Below are 15,007 nucleotides of genomic sequence, written 5' to 3' on the forward strand. Positions count from 1 at the left end.
CCCAGTCTCCACCTCGGAGCATCATGCCCGTGTGTGTAATATGATGGTGTCATGTATGGATGGTATTCTGAGATAGGGAGGGAGGGAGGGACACTAACATGAATCTTTCAGTCAGGTCACATCGTCCCCCCCTTCCCTCCAGCCACTACATCAACAACTACACTAGGAACACTTATGAGATACTGTTCTCCACCCCCCCTCTCAGGAGTCTAAGGGTTAATTATGAGAGAACTACAGCCTCATATCGTTGAATTATTCAGCCTATCCCTGTGCTCTATGTGGGGAATACAGACTGACATCAGGCATCCAGAGATTTTTTTCCAGCCGTCACTTAAGTGCCTGTGAACATGTGACCTAGAGGAAGAATCCATCATTTAATAAGAGGTGCAGGGACATCTGTGTCCCAAATGGCACCCAAAAGGGCTCCTGGCTGATTTCACCTACGAAGCATTACATAGGCTTGCTGGTCTGCCTACCCATTTGAGTGACGCAGACACGGTCAAAACATTTAAGTCCTTACTGAAGACTCATCTCTTCAGTAGGTCCTATGATTGAATGTAGTCTGGCCCTGGGGTGCGAAGGTGAACGGCAAGGCACTAGAGCGACGAACTGCCCTTGCTATCTCTGGCTGGCCGGCTCCCCTCCCTCCATTGGGATTCTCTGCCTTTGACCCTATTACGGGGGCTGAGTCACTGGCTTACTAGTGCTCTTCCATGCCGTCCCCAGGAGGGGGGGCGACACTTGAGTGGGTTGAGAGACGTGATCTTCCTGTCCGGTTTTGTGCCCCCTCAGGCTCGTGCAGGTGGAGGAGATCTTCGTGGGCTATACTCAGCCTTGTCTCAGGGTAGCAAGTTGGTGGTCTGTTGATGTCCCTCTAGTGGTGTGGGGGCTGTGCTTTGGCAAAGTGGGTGTGGTTATATCCTGCCTTGTTGACACTGTCCGGGGGTATCGGACAGGGTCAACAAGGGCCACAGTGTCCCCCGACCCCCCCTGTCTCAGTCTCCAGTATCTATGCTGCAATAGTCTATGTGCCGGGGGGCTAGGGTCAGTCTGTTTTATCAGGTGTAATTCTCCTGTCTTATCTGGTGTCCTGTGTGAATTTAAGTATGCTCCCTGTAATTCTCTCTTCCTCCCCTCCTGCAGGACCTGAGCCCTAGGACCATGCCTCAGGACTACCTGGCCTGATGACTCCTGGCTGTCCTCAGTCCAACTGGTCGTGCTGCTGCTCCAGTTTCAACTGTTCTGCCTGCGGCTAGGGAACCCTGATCTGTTCACCGGACGTGCTACCTTGTCCCGGACCTGCTGTATTCGACTCTGGCTCTCTCTCTACTATCGCACCTGCTGTCTCGACCTCTGAATGCTCGGCTATGAAAAGCCAACTGACATTTACTCCTGAGATACTGACCTGTTGCACCCTCTACAACCACTGTGATTATTATTTGACCCTGCCGGTCATCTATGAACCTTTGAACATTTTGAAGAACAATCTGGCCTTAAATGGCCATGTTATAATCTCCACCCGGCACAGCCAGAAGAGGCCACCCTCAGATTCTGGTTCCTCTCTCAGGTTCTTTCTAGGTTCCTGCCTTTCCAGGGAGTTTTTCCTAGCCACCGTGCTTCTACATCTGCATTGCTTGCTGTTTGGGGTTTTAGGCTGGGTTTCTGTATAGCACTTTGTGACATCGGCTGATGTAAAAAAGGCTTTATAAATACATTTGATTGATTGATTGATTGTTAAAAAGTAGTGCACTATGTAGGGAATAGGGTGCCATTTGGATGCAGCCCAGCTACAGTAGCTGTTGAAGAAAACAGTTAGCCTACTGTTAAGGGATTTCATCCACTCTGGGGTTTAAAAGGTCTGTGAGACTTTAGCCATTCAGTCAAAGTTGGCCTCACTTCTTTTTTTGCCCACAGTGAATCCACAATGAACTGAAAAGATTCACTGACACACTACAGTAAGTGTGAAGAAGTACTTACTTTAGTATTTCAGATCATTCTGCACAATAGCAGCATGATCAGATGAGGGATAGATTCCCAGCCAACTACACTATAGCCCACAGTGGGAAAGACATAATGCATTTGGGTGCCCAAGTGTGGCTAATGGTATTTCCTAATAGATCTAAGCCATTCTCCTTGCTCTGAGAGTCAATGATAGACCGTCAGTAGCTATACCATAACTCACACGAATGCCTTATTATAGACATGCAGACATGGATCCATTTGCTTCCTGTCAAGGTAAGGTCCAGGTGGCAGTGGCTCTCGGACACTGATCTAGGATCAGCTTACCATCCCACACATTCTAAAATTAACCATTAGGCCTTAGAACACAAACTGACCTGGGATCAGGGTCTAGGGACAACTTGATTATATACAGTTCATAATAGAGTTGTCAAGCTGGAGAAGGATACATCCCATTGGTTGTTTGTGTATGGCATCGTGGGAGTTGAGGGTTGGGTTGGGCGCTTCTGCTTTTAGCCTGACAGCAGTGCTAATGCACGCTGAATTTTTCATATTTTTTTTCAATCAAACACAAAACCTTTCCCCCTACTTCCCCTTAAACAGCCCTTGCTTCCAACATGTGACTATAAAACCTTTCCCATTTTAAACCCGCGTCACAAGGGTCACACATTAATCATTCAGTTATTTTTTATTTTATTTCACCTTTATTTAACCAGGTAGGCCAATTGAGAACAAGTTCTCATTTACAACTGCGACCTAACCAAGATAAAGCAAAGCAGTGCAACAAAAAACAACAACACCTCAGAGTTACACATCAACAAACGTACAGTCAATAACACAATAGAAAAGAAAAATAGAAAAATCTCTGTAAAATGTGTGCACATGTAGAAGAGTAGGGGGTAAGGCAATAAAAAGGCCATAGAGGCGAAATAATTACAATTTAGCATTAATACTGGAGTGATAGATGTGCAGATGATGATATGCAAGTAGAGATACTAGAATGCAAAAGAGCAAGAAGGAAAGTAATAATATGGGGATGAGGTAGTTGGGTGTGCTATTTACAGATTGGCTATGTACAGGTACAGTGATTGGTAAGCTGCTCTGACACCTGCTGCTTAAAGTTAGAGAGGGAGATAGGAGATATAAGACTCCAGCTTCAGAGATTTTTGCAATTCGTTCCAGTCATTAGCAGCAGAGAACTGGAAGGAAAGGTGGCCAAAGGAAATGTTGGCTTTGAGGATGACCAGTGCAATATACCTACTGGAGCGCGTGCTACGGGTGGGTGTTGCTATGGTGACCAGTGAGCTGAGATAAGGCGGGGCTTTACCTAGCAAAGACTTATAGATGACCTGGAACCAGTGGAATTGGCGATGGATATGTAGTGAGGGCCAGCCAATGAGAGCATACAGGTCGCAGTGGTGGGTGGTATAAGGGGCTTTGGTGACAAAATGGATGACACTGTGATAGACTACATCCAGTTTGCTGAGTAGAGTGTTGGGGGATATTTTGTGAATGACATTGTCGAAGTCAAGGATCGGTAGGATAGTCAGTTTTACCAGGGTATGTTTGGCAGCATGAATTCATTTTGGATTGGAGATGCTTAATGTGAGTCTGGAAGGAGAGTTTACAGTCTAACCAGACACCTAGGTATTTGTAGTTGTCCACATATTCTAAGTCAGAACTGTCCAGAGTAGTGATGCTAGTCGGGCAGGAGGGTGCGGGCAGCGATTGGTTGAAGAGCATGCACTTAGTTTTACTAGCATTTAAAAGCAGTTGGAGGCCACGGAAGGAGTGTTGTATGGCGTTGAAGCTCGTTTGGAGGTTTGTTAGCACAGTCTCCAATGAAGGGCCAGATGTATACAGAATGGTGTAGTGTAGAGGTGGATCAGAGAATCATCAGCAACAAGAGCGACATCATTGATATATACAGAGAAAAGAGTTGTCCCGAGAATTGAACCCTGTGGCAGCCCCATAGAGATTGCCAGAGGTTGCTGCAGGGGGTGCTGAGATGTTGGCCGGGGTAGGGGTAGCCAGGTGGAAAGCAGGCGGTCAGCCATAGAAAAATTCTTATTGAAATGATCAATTATCGTAGATTTATCGGTGGTGACAGTGTTTCCTATCCTCAGTACAGTGGGTAGCTGGTAGTAGGTGCTCTTATTCTCCATGGACTTTACAGTGTCCCAAAACTTTTTGGAATTAGTGCTACAGGAATCAAATTTCTGTTTGAAAAAGCTAGCCTTAGCTTTCCTAACTGACTTGAGTATATTGGCTCCTGACTTTCCTGAAAAGTTGCATATCGCAGGGGCTATTCGATGCTAATGCAGAACGCCACAGGATGTTTTTGTGTTGGTCAAGGGCAGTCAAGTCTGGGGTGAACCAAGGGCTATATTTGTTCTTAGTTCTACATTTTTGGAATGGGGCATGCTTATTTAAGATGGAGAGGAAAGCACTTTTGAAGAGCAACCAGGCATCCTCTACTGACGGCATGAGGTCAATATCCTTCCAGGATACCCCGGCCAGGTCGATTAGAAAGGCCTGCTCGCTGAAGCAGGACTATTCTTAATGCAAGAAGAGACAAGTAGAGAGACAATGCACTCCAATAAACTCAGTACACTATCACTGATAGCCTAGGGTTTATTAAACAATATAAAGACTATTGGACCATGTTAAAGGATGGCGAGACAGATGGATTTAGGAAAATGTTGAGTGGTGAGAATATAGTCGATAACAACGTGTGTGTGTGTAATATGTATAGCAGAGAGGAATATGGGGTAGATTTAGATACAGGTGTGTGTATGTAGCATGATGTAATATGTGTGAAATGTATAGCTATAGAGTGAGGGAGGCTTTACAGGCTTAGATAAAGGAATGTATAGCAGAGAGGTGTAGATTGACCTGTCAATTGTAGATAGCTTGTTATTACTCCACCCAGCTCCTCCCAGACACTGGTGCACTTTACACAGGAAATGGAAAATGCTCACTTCAAGGACTCTTAAACAGTTACTGATATTCCTTAAACACTTATCTCTCTCTCTCTCTCCCTCCCTCCCTCCCTGGCCTTATACTCTCTCCCTCTCCATTTGAGATTGCATTTGCTAAATGAAGTAGCTCTGTAAACATACAGCACAGTACATATACAGGAAGCTGCAAAAGTTTTGGGACAGTGAAACATTTGAAGTTATTTTGGCTCTGTACTCCATCCAGCACTTTGGATTTGAAGTTATACAAGTGCAGACTGTCAGGTATTGGGACAAATTTACTTAAATGTGTATTAAAGTAGTAAAAAGTTAAGTATTTGGTCCCATATTCCTAGCACACAAGGACTATATCAAGCTTGTGACTCTACACATTTGTTGGATGCATTTGCTGTTTGTTTTGGTTGTGTTTCAGATATTTTGTGCCCAAAATAAATGAATGGTAAATAATGTGTTTTGTAATCTTGGAGTCACTTATACTGTAGAATATGTTTCTAAACACTTCTACATTAATGTGTATGTTACCATGACTACAAATAGTCCTGAATGAATCATGAATAATGATGAGTGAGAAAGTTATAAGCATATCCCCACAAAAATGCTAACCTCCCCTGTTATTGTAATGGTGAGAGGTTAGCATGTCTTGGGGGTATGACATTTGTGCGTCTGTAACTTTCTCACTCATCATTACTCACGATTAATTCAGGACTGTCTGTAATCATGGTAGCATCAAGTGCCGATTTTAGCATGTAAATCTTGGTGGGGCAAACAAAAAGGAATGTGGGATGACTGCCAGCAAAGCAACAACACAACACTAAACAATACACGAACTGCCCTATAACGGTGACAAACGGTGCCCACAAACTGTTAGGGCCCACATAAAGCTATCCCAACAGCAGTCCCAACACCTTACCACTGCTACAGTTAATTCAGCCTCATTTACTGCCTTTAAAAAAAACACAGCTGATATGGCTGACTTGCTTAAACAAATGTGGTTTCTACCGACAATTTGAGATGTACACACTATGGCATAAGGAGACGACAAGCGGATAAGAGGCAATCCGTAATTTCGATTAAGACATTAATGAGCGAGAGACGACCGACGTAGTAAATACAACTATTTGTTCAGCACTTTTGAAATGTACAGCGACAGAACTCAGAACATGGGCCGTTCTAACATATAAACAGACAATGAAAGCTCTTACAATATTCGATGATTACATTTCTCTAAAAACAGGTTATAGGCAAACAAGCAGACACCGGCCACGAACGATGTGTTTACAATACCGCGTTGGTGAAAATAAACCAAATTATTAAGGTGAGGTACATGGGCTAAGAACAGCATACTACACAACATACACTTAGTATTACTTTAGCTACAGTATACATATCTCTCTGGCATCCCATAAAATGTTTGACGCAGCGCAACATATTTTTGGACTCACGTTGTGACCACCCGATGTCACAGGAAGGCCATAGAGATCATCAATGACAACAACCACCCGAGCCACTGCCTGTTCACCCCGCTATCATCCAGAAGGCGAGGTCAGTACAGGTGCATCAAAGCTGGGACCGAGAGACTGAAAAACAGCTTCAATCTCAAGGCCATCAGACTGTTAAACAGCCACCACTAACATTGAGTGGCTGCTGCCAACACACTGACTCAACTACAGCCACTTTAATAATGGAAATTGATGGAAAATATATCACTAGCCACTTTAAACAATGCTACTTAACATCCTTTACATATCCTACATTACTCATCTCATATATATATGTATATACTGTACTCTATATCATCTACTGCATCTTTATGTAATACATGTATCACTAGCCTCTTTATCTATGCCACTTTGTTTACATACCCTACATTACTCATCTCATATGTACTCGATACCATCTACTGCATCTTGCCTATGCCGTTCTGTACCATCACTCATTCACATCTTTATGTACATATTCTTTATCCCTTTATACTTGTGTGTGTAAGGTAGTAGTTTTGGAATTGTTAGGTTACCGTAGATTACTCGTTGGTTATTACTGCATTGTCGGAACTAGAAGCACAAGCATTTCGCTACACTCGCATTAACATCTGCTAACCATGTGTATGTATGTGACAAATACATTTGATTTGATTTGATTTGGATTGAACAGGAAAGTGGCGAGGCGGTCCTTCATTGGGCAAATGTTGTCATCAAAGAGAAAGATGCTGAACGTACAATTCCGAGTTGAATGACTGTTCAAAACGCATTATCCCAGCCGTAGCTCCTTTTTTCCCCAAGTTCCCAGTTGTCTTGAACTCACAGTTAGCCACTGATTCCTTCCCAAACCCCTCATTGTTGAATTTGCGATTTCCAACTTGTTGTGTAATGTTTATGTCCAATGGCCGATCAGCACCCAGACGTTTTATCTATAATTTCTCTTCATATGAAAGGACTGAAAAAGTTTTGATTGTCACTTGATTCATGGTGATGACAGCTAGCTAAGACTTTGGCACTTTGACATGATCAGTCCAATCAAAGCTACTGTAGATATAATGTGATTTGATGTCATTCTATCTGTAACCAATGACCTTGAGCCTTCTTGGACGGGCACTTCTAATATTAACTCTATGGCAGAACCCAAGGGGCAACATTTTTCGAGCTCTAACCTTGAATTGGGGATGACGTAATGTCCCATGGGTAACAGAAAACTGAGCCAATCATGACAGAAAACTGAGCCAATCAGGCGCAACACTCTGTATTTTCTGCTGGCTTGCCCCACCACCACAGAAAGCACTGAGCTAGGCTGAAACACCTGCATTTTGGAGCTGCCTTACTCAAGAAAGCAAAAATGAGAACACGTTTGTATGCGGCTTTATTAACTCAATGACATTTTTATTTGTTTTTACATTGTTTGCAAACTGATATTTGACACATATTAATGCCAAAATAATAAGCAAAACAGGCACTTTTTTTTACCTAAAAGTGTTGTCTCAAAACAGGTGGGGCTCTGCCCTGAATAATGGGTCACCACTGGGTAGCATCCACATGAATGATTCTTAATTACAATAAAAGCGACTCCAACACGACACAAAACAGAATTTCCCATTCCATTTCTACTGAACACAAGATAATCTAAAATGAAAGCTGACCGTCTACACTTTAACCTCATAGTAATTGTATCATTTTAAAGTGCTGGAGTACAGAGCCAAAACAAAAGAATGGTCACTGTCCCAATACTTCTGGAGCTCACTGTACTACATAGTACTATAACCTACTCTTTGAAAACCACTTCCAATGAACAAATGAATGCACCAATTCCTGGATGGAGTGAGTGTACGTTATGTTCCCAAAGCAAATAAATAACATGAGTGGAGCCTAAATATACCTCCCGTCAAAACCAATCTAATGGGCTACTGTGGAGCAAGCTGATTAAGTAGTCAGTAGATCTTTATTGCCAAGGCTGGTCCTTCTGGGTCATATCCTGCTGTTAACCAATGGCTATTAGATTACATTATACCAGGACTCAATTACCTAATGTTTTAGAATCAGAAGAGCAGAAGACAGACTAATGTCATTGTAGGTTAATGTCTGAATTAGAAAATGGTGGTTTAAAATGCAGGCTTCATTTTGGCTAAGGGAAATATCTAGCATAACCACTTGACACCTGGACATTCTCTTGAAGAAATAAATTATACATCACAAATGTGTCATTACATTTTGTAATTTTATCAATTGAACCTTTGTAATTAGAAATGTCCATTCCATTGATTAACAAATCAATCTGTGACTCATTATGTACCACGACCACCACCAAAAGTGATCTTTTTCCTTTGCTTTTTCATGAGCATCCTTTCATCAAACCTGCTGATAGCAATTCGTGATGAAAGGTTTGCAGACCCAATAGTGCTTAGATACACTGACTCCTGCTACCTGTACACTGAGAAGACCTTGTGAGGTAATTGAGTTGATAACTACCAATCAGGCTTGTACATTCCCATTAAATAACACTGACAGTCTAGCACAACACTACCACGATGAAAGCAAAGCATGCTAGAAGCACAAGCATTTCGCTACACTCGCATTAACATCTGCTAACCATGTGTATGTGACAAATAAAATTAGATTTGATTTGATGCTATGATGAATCATTTATGACAGAGTCTCTCTTTTGCCCTTTCATCCAGGAAAGTCATGGTGGACAGAGAAGGAACACGGTGGTCATGGTGGACTGTTTCCAGTAAAGCTCAGAAAGGGAACACGATGGTCATGGTGGACTGTTTCCGGTAAAGCTCACAGAGGGAACACGATGGTCATGGTGGACTGTTTCCAGTAAAGCTCAGAGAGGGAACACGGTGGTCATGGTGGACTGTTTCCAGTAAAGCTCAGAAAGGGAACACGATGGTCATGGTGGACTGTTTCCGGTAAAGCTCACAGAGGGAACACGATGGTCATGGTGGACTGTTTCCAGTAAAGCTCAGAGAGGGAACACGGTGGTCATGGTGGACTGTTTCCAGTAAAGCTCAGAGAGGGAACACGGTGGTCATGGTGGACTGTTTCCAGTAAAGCTCAGAGAGGGAACACGGTGGTCATGGTGGACTGTTTCCAGTAAAGCTCAGAGAGGGAACACGGTGGTCATGGTGGACTGTTTCCGGTAAAGCTCACAGAGGGAACACGATGGTCATGGTGGACTGTTTCCGGTAAAGCTCACAGAGGGAACACGATGGTCATGGTGGACTGTTTCCTGTAAAGCTCAGAGAGGGAACACGGTGGTCATGGTGGACTGTTTCCAGTAAAGCTCAGAGAGGGAACACGATGGTCATGGTGGACTGTTTCCGGTAAAGCTCAGAGAGGGAACACGGTGGTCATGGTGGACTGTTTCCAGTAAAGCTCAGAGAGGGAACACGATGGTCATGGTGGACTGTTTCCAGTAAAGCTCAGAGAGGGAACATGGTGGTCATGGTGGACTGTTTCCAGTAAAGCTCAGAGAGGGAACATGGTGGTCATGGTGGACTGTTTCCAGTAAAGCTCAGAGAGGGAACACGGTGGTCATGGTGGACTGTTTCCAGTAAAGCTCAGAGAGGGAACACGGTGGTAACGGTGGACTGTTTCCAGCATGCATGTCTGTGCTAAAGTAGCTTTCCTTCTGAACTGAACCTGGTCTAAATTTTTATTTATTTATTTTATTTTACCTTTATTTAACCAGGTAGGCAAGTTGAGAACAAGTTCTCATTTACAATTGCGACCTGGCCAAGATAAAGCAAAGCAGTTTGACAGATACAACGACACAGAGTTACACATGGAGTAAAACAAACATACAGTCAATAATACAGTATAAACAAGTCTATATACAATGTGAGCAAATGAGGTGAGAAGGGAGGTAAAGGCAAAAAAGGCCATGGTGGCAAAGTAAATACAATATAGCAAGTAAAACACTGGAATGGTAGTTTTGCAATGGAAGAATGTGCAAAGTAGAAATAAAAATAATGGGGTGCAAAGGAGCAAAATTAATTAATTAATTAAATACAGTTGGGAAAGAGGTAGTTGTTAGGGCTAAATTATAGGTGGGCTATGTACAGGTGCAGTAATCTGTGAGCTGCTCTGACAGTTGGTGCTTAAAGCTAGTGAGGGAGATAAGTGTTTCCAGTTTCAGAGATTTTTGTAGTTCGTTCCAGTCATTGGCAGCAGAGAACTGGAAGGAGAGGCGGCCAAAGAAAGAATTGGTTTTGGGGGTGACTAGAGAGATATACCTGCTGGAGCGGGTGCTACAGGTGGGAGATGCTATGGTGACCAGCGAGCTGAGATAAGGGGGGACTTTACCTAGCAGGGTCTTGTAGATGACATGGAGCCAGTCGGTTTGGCGACGAGTATGAAGCGAGGGCCAGCCAACGAGCGCGTACAGGTCGCAATGGTGGGTAGTATATGGGGCTTTGGTGACAAAACGGATTTGAGCAATGAGGAACAGAGTAGTCCAGCTCACAACACATCAAGAAAAACCTATAGAAGTGGTTGTTTGATACTTCCAATTTTAGCAGGTACTAACCCTGCATACTGCCATATGTCCCAAGTATAACCCTGCACCCCAAAGCCAACCAAGCCCCAATAAACCAATCAAAGCTTCAGTTTACGAAGTGAGAGTTCATTCAGTTACTTCAGCTATGATGGCTTTTCCCAACTGGACCAGACCACCGTGTGGAAGACTACTACCCACAGGACTAGTAAAGGTAGGACATCTACCTATTCTCAAAGTGGTAAGGAAAACCTTGTATTACAGCGACGTGAGATAACTGTCAACAAATGGTCCAGTTTAGCCCTTTCCCCAGTAGCAGCGGTATGCCTGAGAAACCTAGTGATCGATAGGAGTTAATTGAGATGAAATTAGGTATTGAGCTGACTCTGATGGAAACCTAGACCAGATGAAGACTTTCTCTAAGGATCAGTGGCCATGGCCAAGGGGGAGAGAGGAGGAGAGAGGAGGAGAGGAGCGGGTGGAGAGGAGAGGGGAGAGGGGGAGAGAGGAGGAGAGGGGGTGAGAGGAGGAGAGGAGAGGAGAGGGGGAGAGGGTGGAGAGGAGCGGCGGAGAGAGGAGGAGAGGAGAGGGGGAGAGAGGAGGAGAGGAGAGGGGGAGAGAGGAGGAGAGGAGAGGGGGAGAGAGGAGGAGAGGAGAGGGGGAGAGGGTGGAGATTAGAGGGGGAGAGAGGAGGAGAGGAGAGGGGGAGAGAGGAGAGGAGAGGGGGAGAGAGGAGAGGGGGAGAGAGGAGGAGAGGAGAGGGGGAGAGAGGAGGAGAGGAGAGGGGGAGAGAGGAGGAGAGGAGCAGGGGAGAGAGGAGAAGAGGAGCGGGGGAGAGGGTGGAGAGGAGAGGGGGAGAGGGTGGAGAGGAGAGGGGGAGTGAGGAGGAGAGGAGAGGGGGAGAGAGGAGGAGAGGAGAGGGGGAGAGAGGAGGAGAGGAGCAGAAGGGGGAGAGGGTGGAGAGGAGCAGAAGGGGGACAGAGAGAAATAGAGAAGAGAACTGGGGGTGGTGTCGCAAATGGGGATGTGTGAAACTTACTCCTCAACCTGAAGTGTCCCCACTTGCACCAGTGAATATATAGCTTTTCAGCAAGCAGTGTGATGTCCTTCACAGTATCACAGAAAACAGAATCAGGTGGGGGGGAAAGAGAGGGGGAGATAGAGAGAGTGGAAGACGGGGTACTACAGCAAATGCTGAGCTGATTGACATCTAAATACACACGGTTTAAACTGACCTGAGATGTCTTAAAATGGCCTCACTGTGTGTCGTTATTGTTGCCATGCATATGACATATCCAGAGTGGACAAGTCACAGGCATGCCTTCATTGTTGGCTGCCTACACCACGTCCAAACCAATCTAATAGAACTCCAGAATGTATGCCAAATCCACACACACACACACACACACACACACACACACACACACACACACACACACACACACACACACACACACACACACACACACACACACACACACACACACACACACACACACACACACACACACACACACACACACACACTGACCTTCAGTTACTGTAAATGCATCCTCAGCTGCCTACAGACACACCCGTCTGTATTATAGCTAACAAACCAGTGAATGAATACTGCCATAGGGTTCCATATGGCAAAGAAAGCACTGTTTGTTGCAGATCGACAAAGTATTTGTAAAAAAAAATATTACACCTTGGCACAGTGTAGCTAATTAGCATGAATTGATTATTGAAATGAACAGGAATAAATGACCAACCATGGTAGTGAAGAACATACTTGGGAAAGAAAAGTAATTTTAATATATTTGGAAATACTCTTGGAAAGTATTTGAAAAATGCAAATACAGTACACTGACTCAAATACACTCTCATGCATTTACCCAGGTATTTGAAAATAGTATTTGAAATGAGTATTTGGTCGACTATTTGGTTTATACAAAAAAAGGTACTTGTTTTGGGCTGTGTATTTGAAAATACTCAAATACTCAGATTTTTAAAAAACTTTTACACCAGATACTCATATACAAATGTATTTGAACCCAGGTCTGATGGAGAAATATATATTATGATTATATGTAGTGTAAAGGTGAAAAGGCTTGCTTTGATTAGACCAGTAATATAGCATTCTGGTTAAATCAAGTTCCATCAGGCTTGATGATGCCCTTGATTTGCTTTGTAATGTTGTTTTGTTTTGATATCAAACTCTAGTGAATTTGCAAATACTAACTGATTTACTGTGAAGCACATGCTCACTGGGAACAGTCAGACAAAAAGATGTGGGGAAGAAGAGAGACAGACACCAATTCTGAGCAGAGAACAAAGGATAGAGAGAGAGAGAGAGAGAGAGAGAGAGAGAGAGAGAGAAAATAATAATATGAGAACAGAGGACAGGGAGAAAAGTGAGAGAGAGAGAGAGCGAGAGGAAGAGAGTAACAGAGGAGAGGAGAGAGAGCACTGTCCTCCTCTAATTATTTTAGAGGTGTGACTCTTAAGAGTAGGACATGACTAACCCAAATGTGGGTGTGCCACTTAGCACTTAGTGAGTCTGCCAGCCAGATAGGGAATTGTGTACTACGGTGGTACTAAGTACTGTATAACTTACACAATGTTCCACAGACCTACTTTTTGAATAGACGGATAACACTTCCCCCCATAGGCGTTCAAGTGTATTGCAGAATTCAGTATCTCTTTAAAAATCTGTTAAAATAGGCATGCAAAAGCTGTTTGACACATAATAACAACCATAGTTTACATCCATCTACACACACAAAGTAGCCTACCACAGCAAACATATGATATTCCATTGCACCAAAATGCGCATCATTAGCACACCTTGGAAAACCCATACCTGCGCGTCAGACTTGCGCATAGCATCAAGTTACTACGCTACTCCCTGCTCGGACAACAAAGACCTCTCCGTCCCCTCCTAGTTCTCTGCTGAGGACTGTGTATCTCTGACAGACTCAGACCCGCTGTGTGGTGTCTGACTGGTGCCAACTTCTGTGGGTGAGGCGGGAGGGGGGGCCTGCCCTAATCTTGCTGACATCACGCATTCCTTGGAAGGGATGTAGCCTACCCGCCTGGGGGGGCAGAAGGAAGTTGGATTTGGAGGCTAACTAATAAATGCATGTTAACGAATACATTTCTAGGAAGCACTGAACTTATATCACATAGGCCAATGTTTATGGTTAACTTAGGGTGTTATTTAATAGCGTGTTTTAAGTGGTTGATACCTCTTGTAGCTGCTCCAGCTCCTGTCGGAGCGCCTCTTGCTCGGCCTCTAGATCCGAATATTGCTGCTTCAGGGTCTGGTTCTCCTCCAGAACCACCAGACCGCACTCCGCAGCCCGGATCTTCTCCCGGTTCGCCTCCGCCAGCTCACGGGTCAAACGTTCCACCTCTGCCCGGCAATGTTCCACCGTCTCCCCGCATCCTCCTCCAGCAGCCATCGCTCTCCCTCTCTTCCCCTTCTCTCCTCTTCTCCTCGCCCCTGCGTCGGATGGGCAGAGAAGCGGAGGAAGAAAACAGATGTAGCCTACCGGACAACAATCCCCACACCCCCGTTGGAAGGAATCAGACGAGGAGTTTAAAAACGCATGAAAAGGGCGTTAACATCCCCGGAGCGAAATGATTGTGAAAGAGAGATGAATCCCTCCATAGCTGATGTGTTGAATTGAACGGTTTCCCCTCTAGGCGTAGTAGGGTCCAGCATCACCCTTTCTCCTCTTCTTTTTTTGCTTATTCATCGGGATGCGGACGCCATCTCTCTCTATTGCCATGAAGCAGCGGCAAGGTACACACAACTCTCGCCCATCCTTCTGCTGCCAATGGCTGTGACGTCGACCGTTCACCCGCACATCTCTCCCTCTGCTGTACCGTATGAATACTGCTCGTCACGCTGGGCCGGTCCACAGACAAGGAGGACCATGTTTATGTTGGTGATGACATCTGTTGCTTTTACAACCCTTCTTCACCGTTGGTGATCACGGTTATTAATAAACTAACGTGGCAGGAAAGATATAGGCCTGATCATTTGTTTTATACCATCATCCCCTTCCACCAGGGGTTTCCAATCCTTTTCACCC

General features: G+C 44.5%; 1 protein-coding gene across 1 annotated transcript in view; it reads right to left on the reverse strand.

The window, feature by feature from the left end:
- The window catches only part of LOC139379344 (protein bicaudal D homolog 1-like), a 41,925-nt gene extending 27,174 nt beyond the window's left edge, over positions 1-14,751 (reverse strand). Inside the window, exon 1 of the mRNA XM_071122152.1 lies at positions 14,156-14,751. Coding sequence (XP_070978253.1) covers positions 14,156-14,371 — 216 coding nt within the window. The 5' untranslated portion in view covers positions 14,372-14,751. The remainder of the gene's footprint in view (positions 1-14,155) is intronic.
- Positions 14,752-15,007: the final 256 nt, after the last annotated feature.

Source organism: Oncorhynchus clarkii, chromosome 21 (genome assembly GCF_045791955.1).
Source record: "Oncorhynchus clarkii lewisi isolate Uvic-CL-2024 chromosome 21, UVic_Ocla_1.0, whole genome shotgun sequence".
In the NCBI taxonomy this organism is placed as follows: Eukaryota; Metazoa; Chordata; class Actinopteri; order Salmoniformes; family Salmonidae; genus Oncorhynchus; species Oncorhynchus clarkii.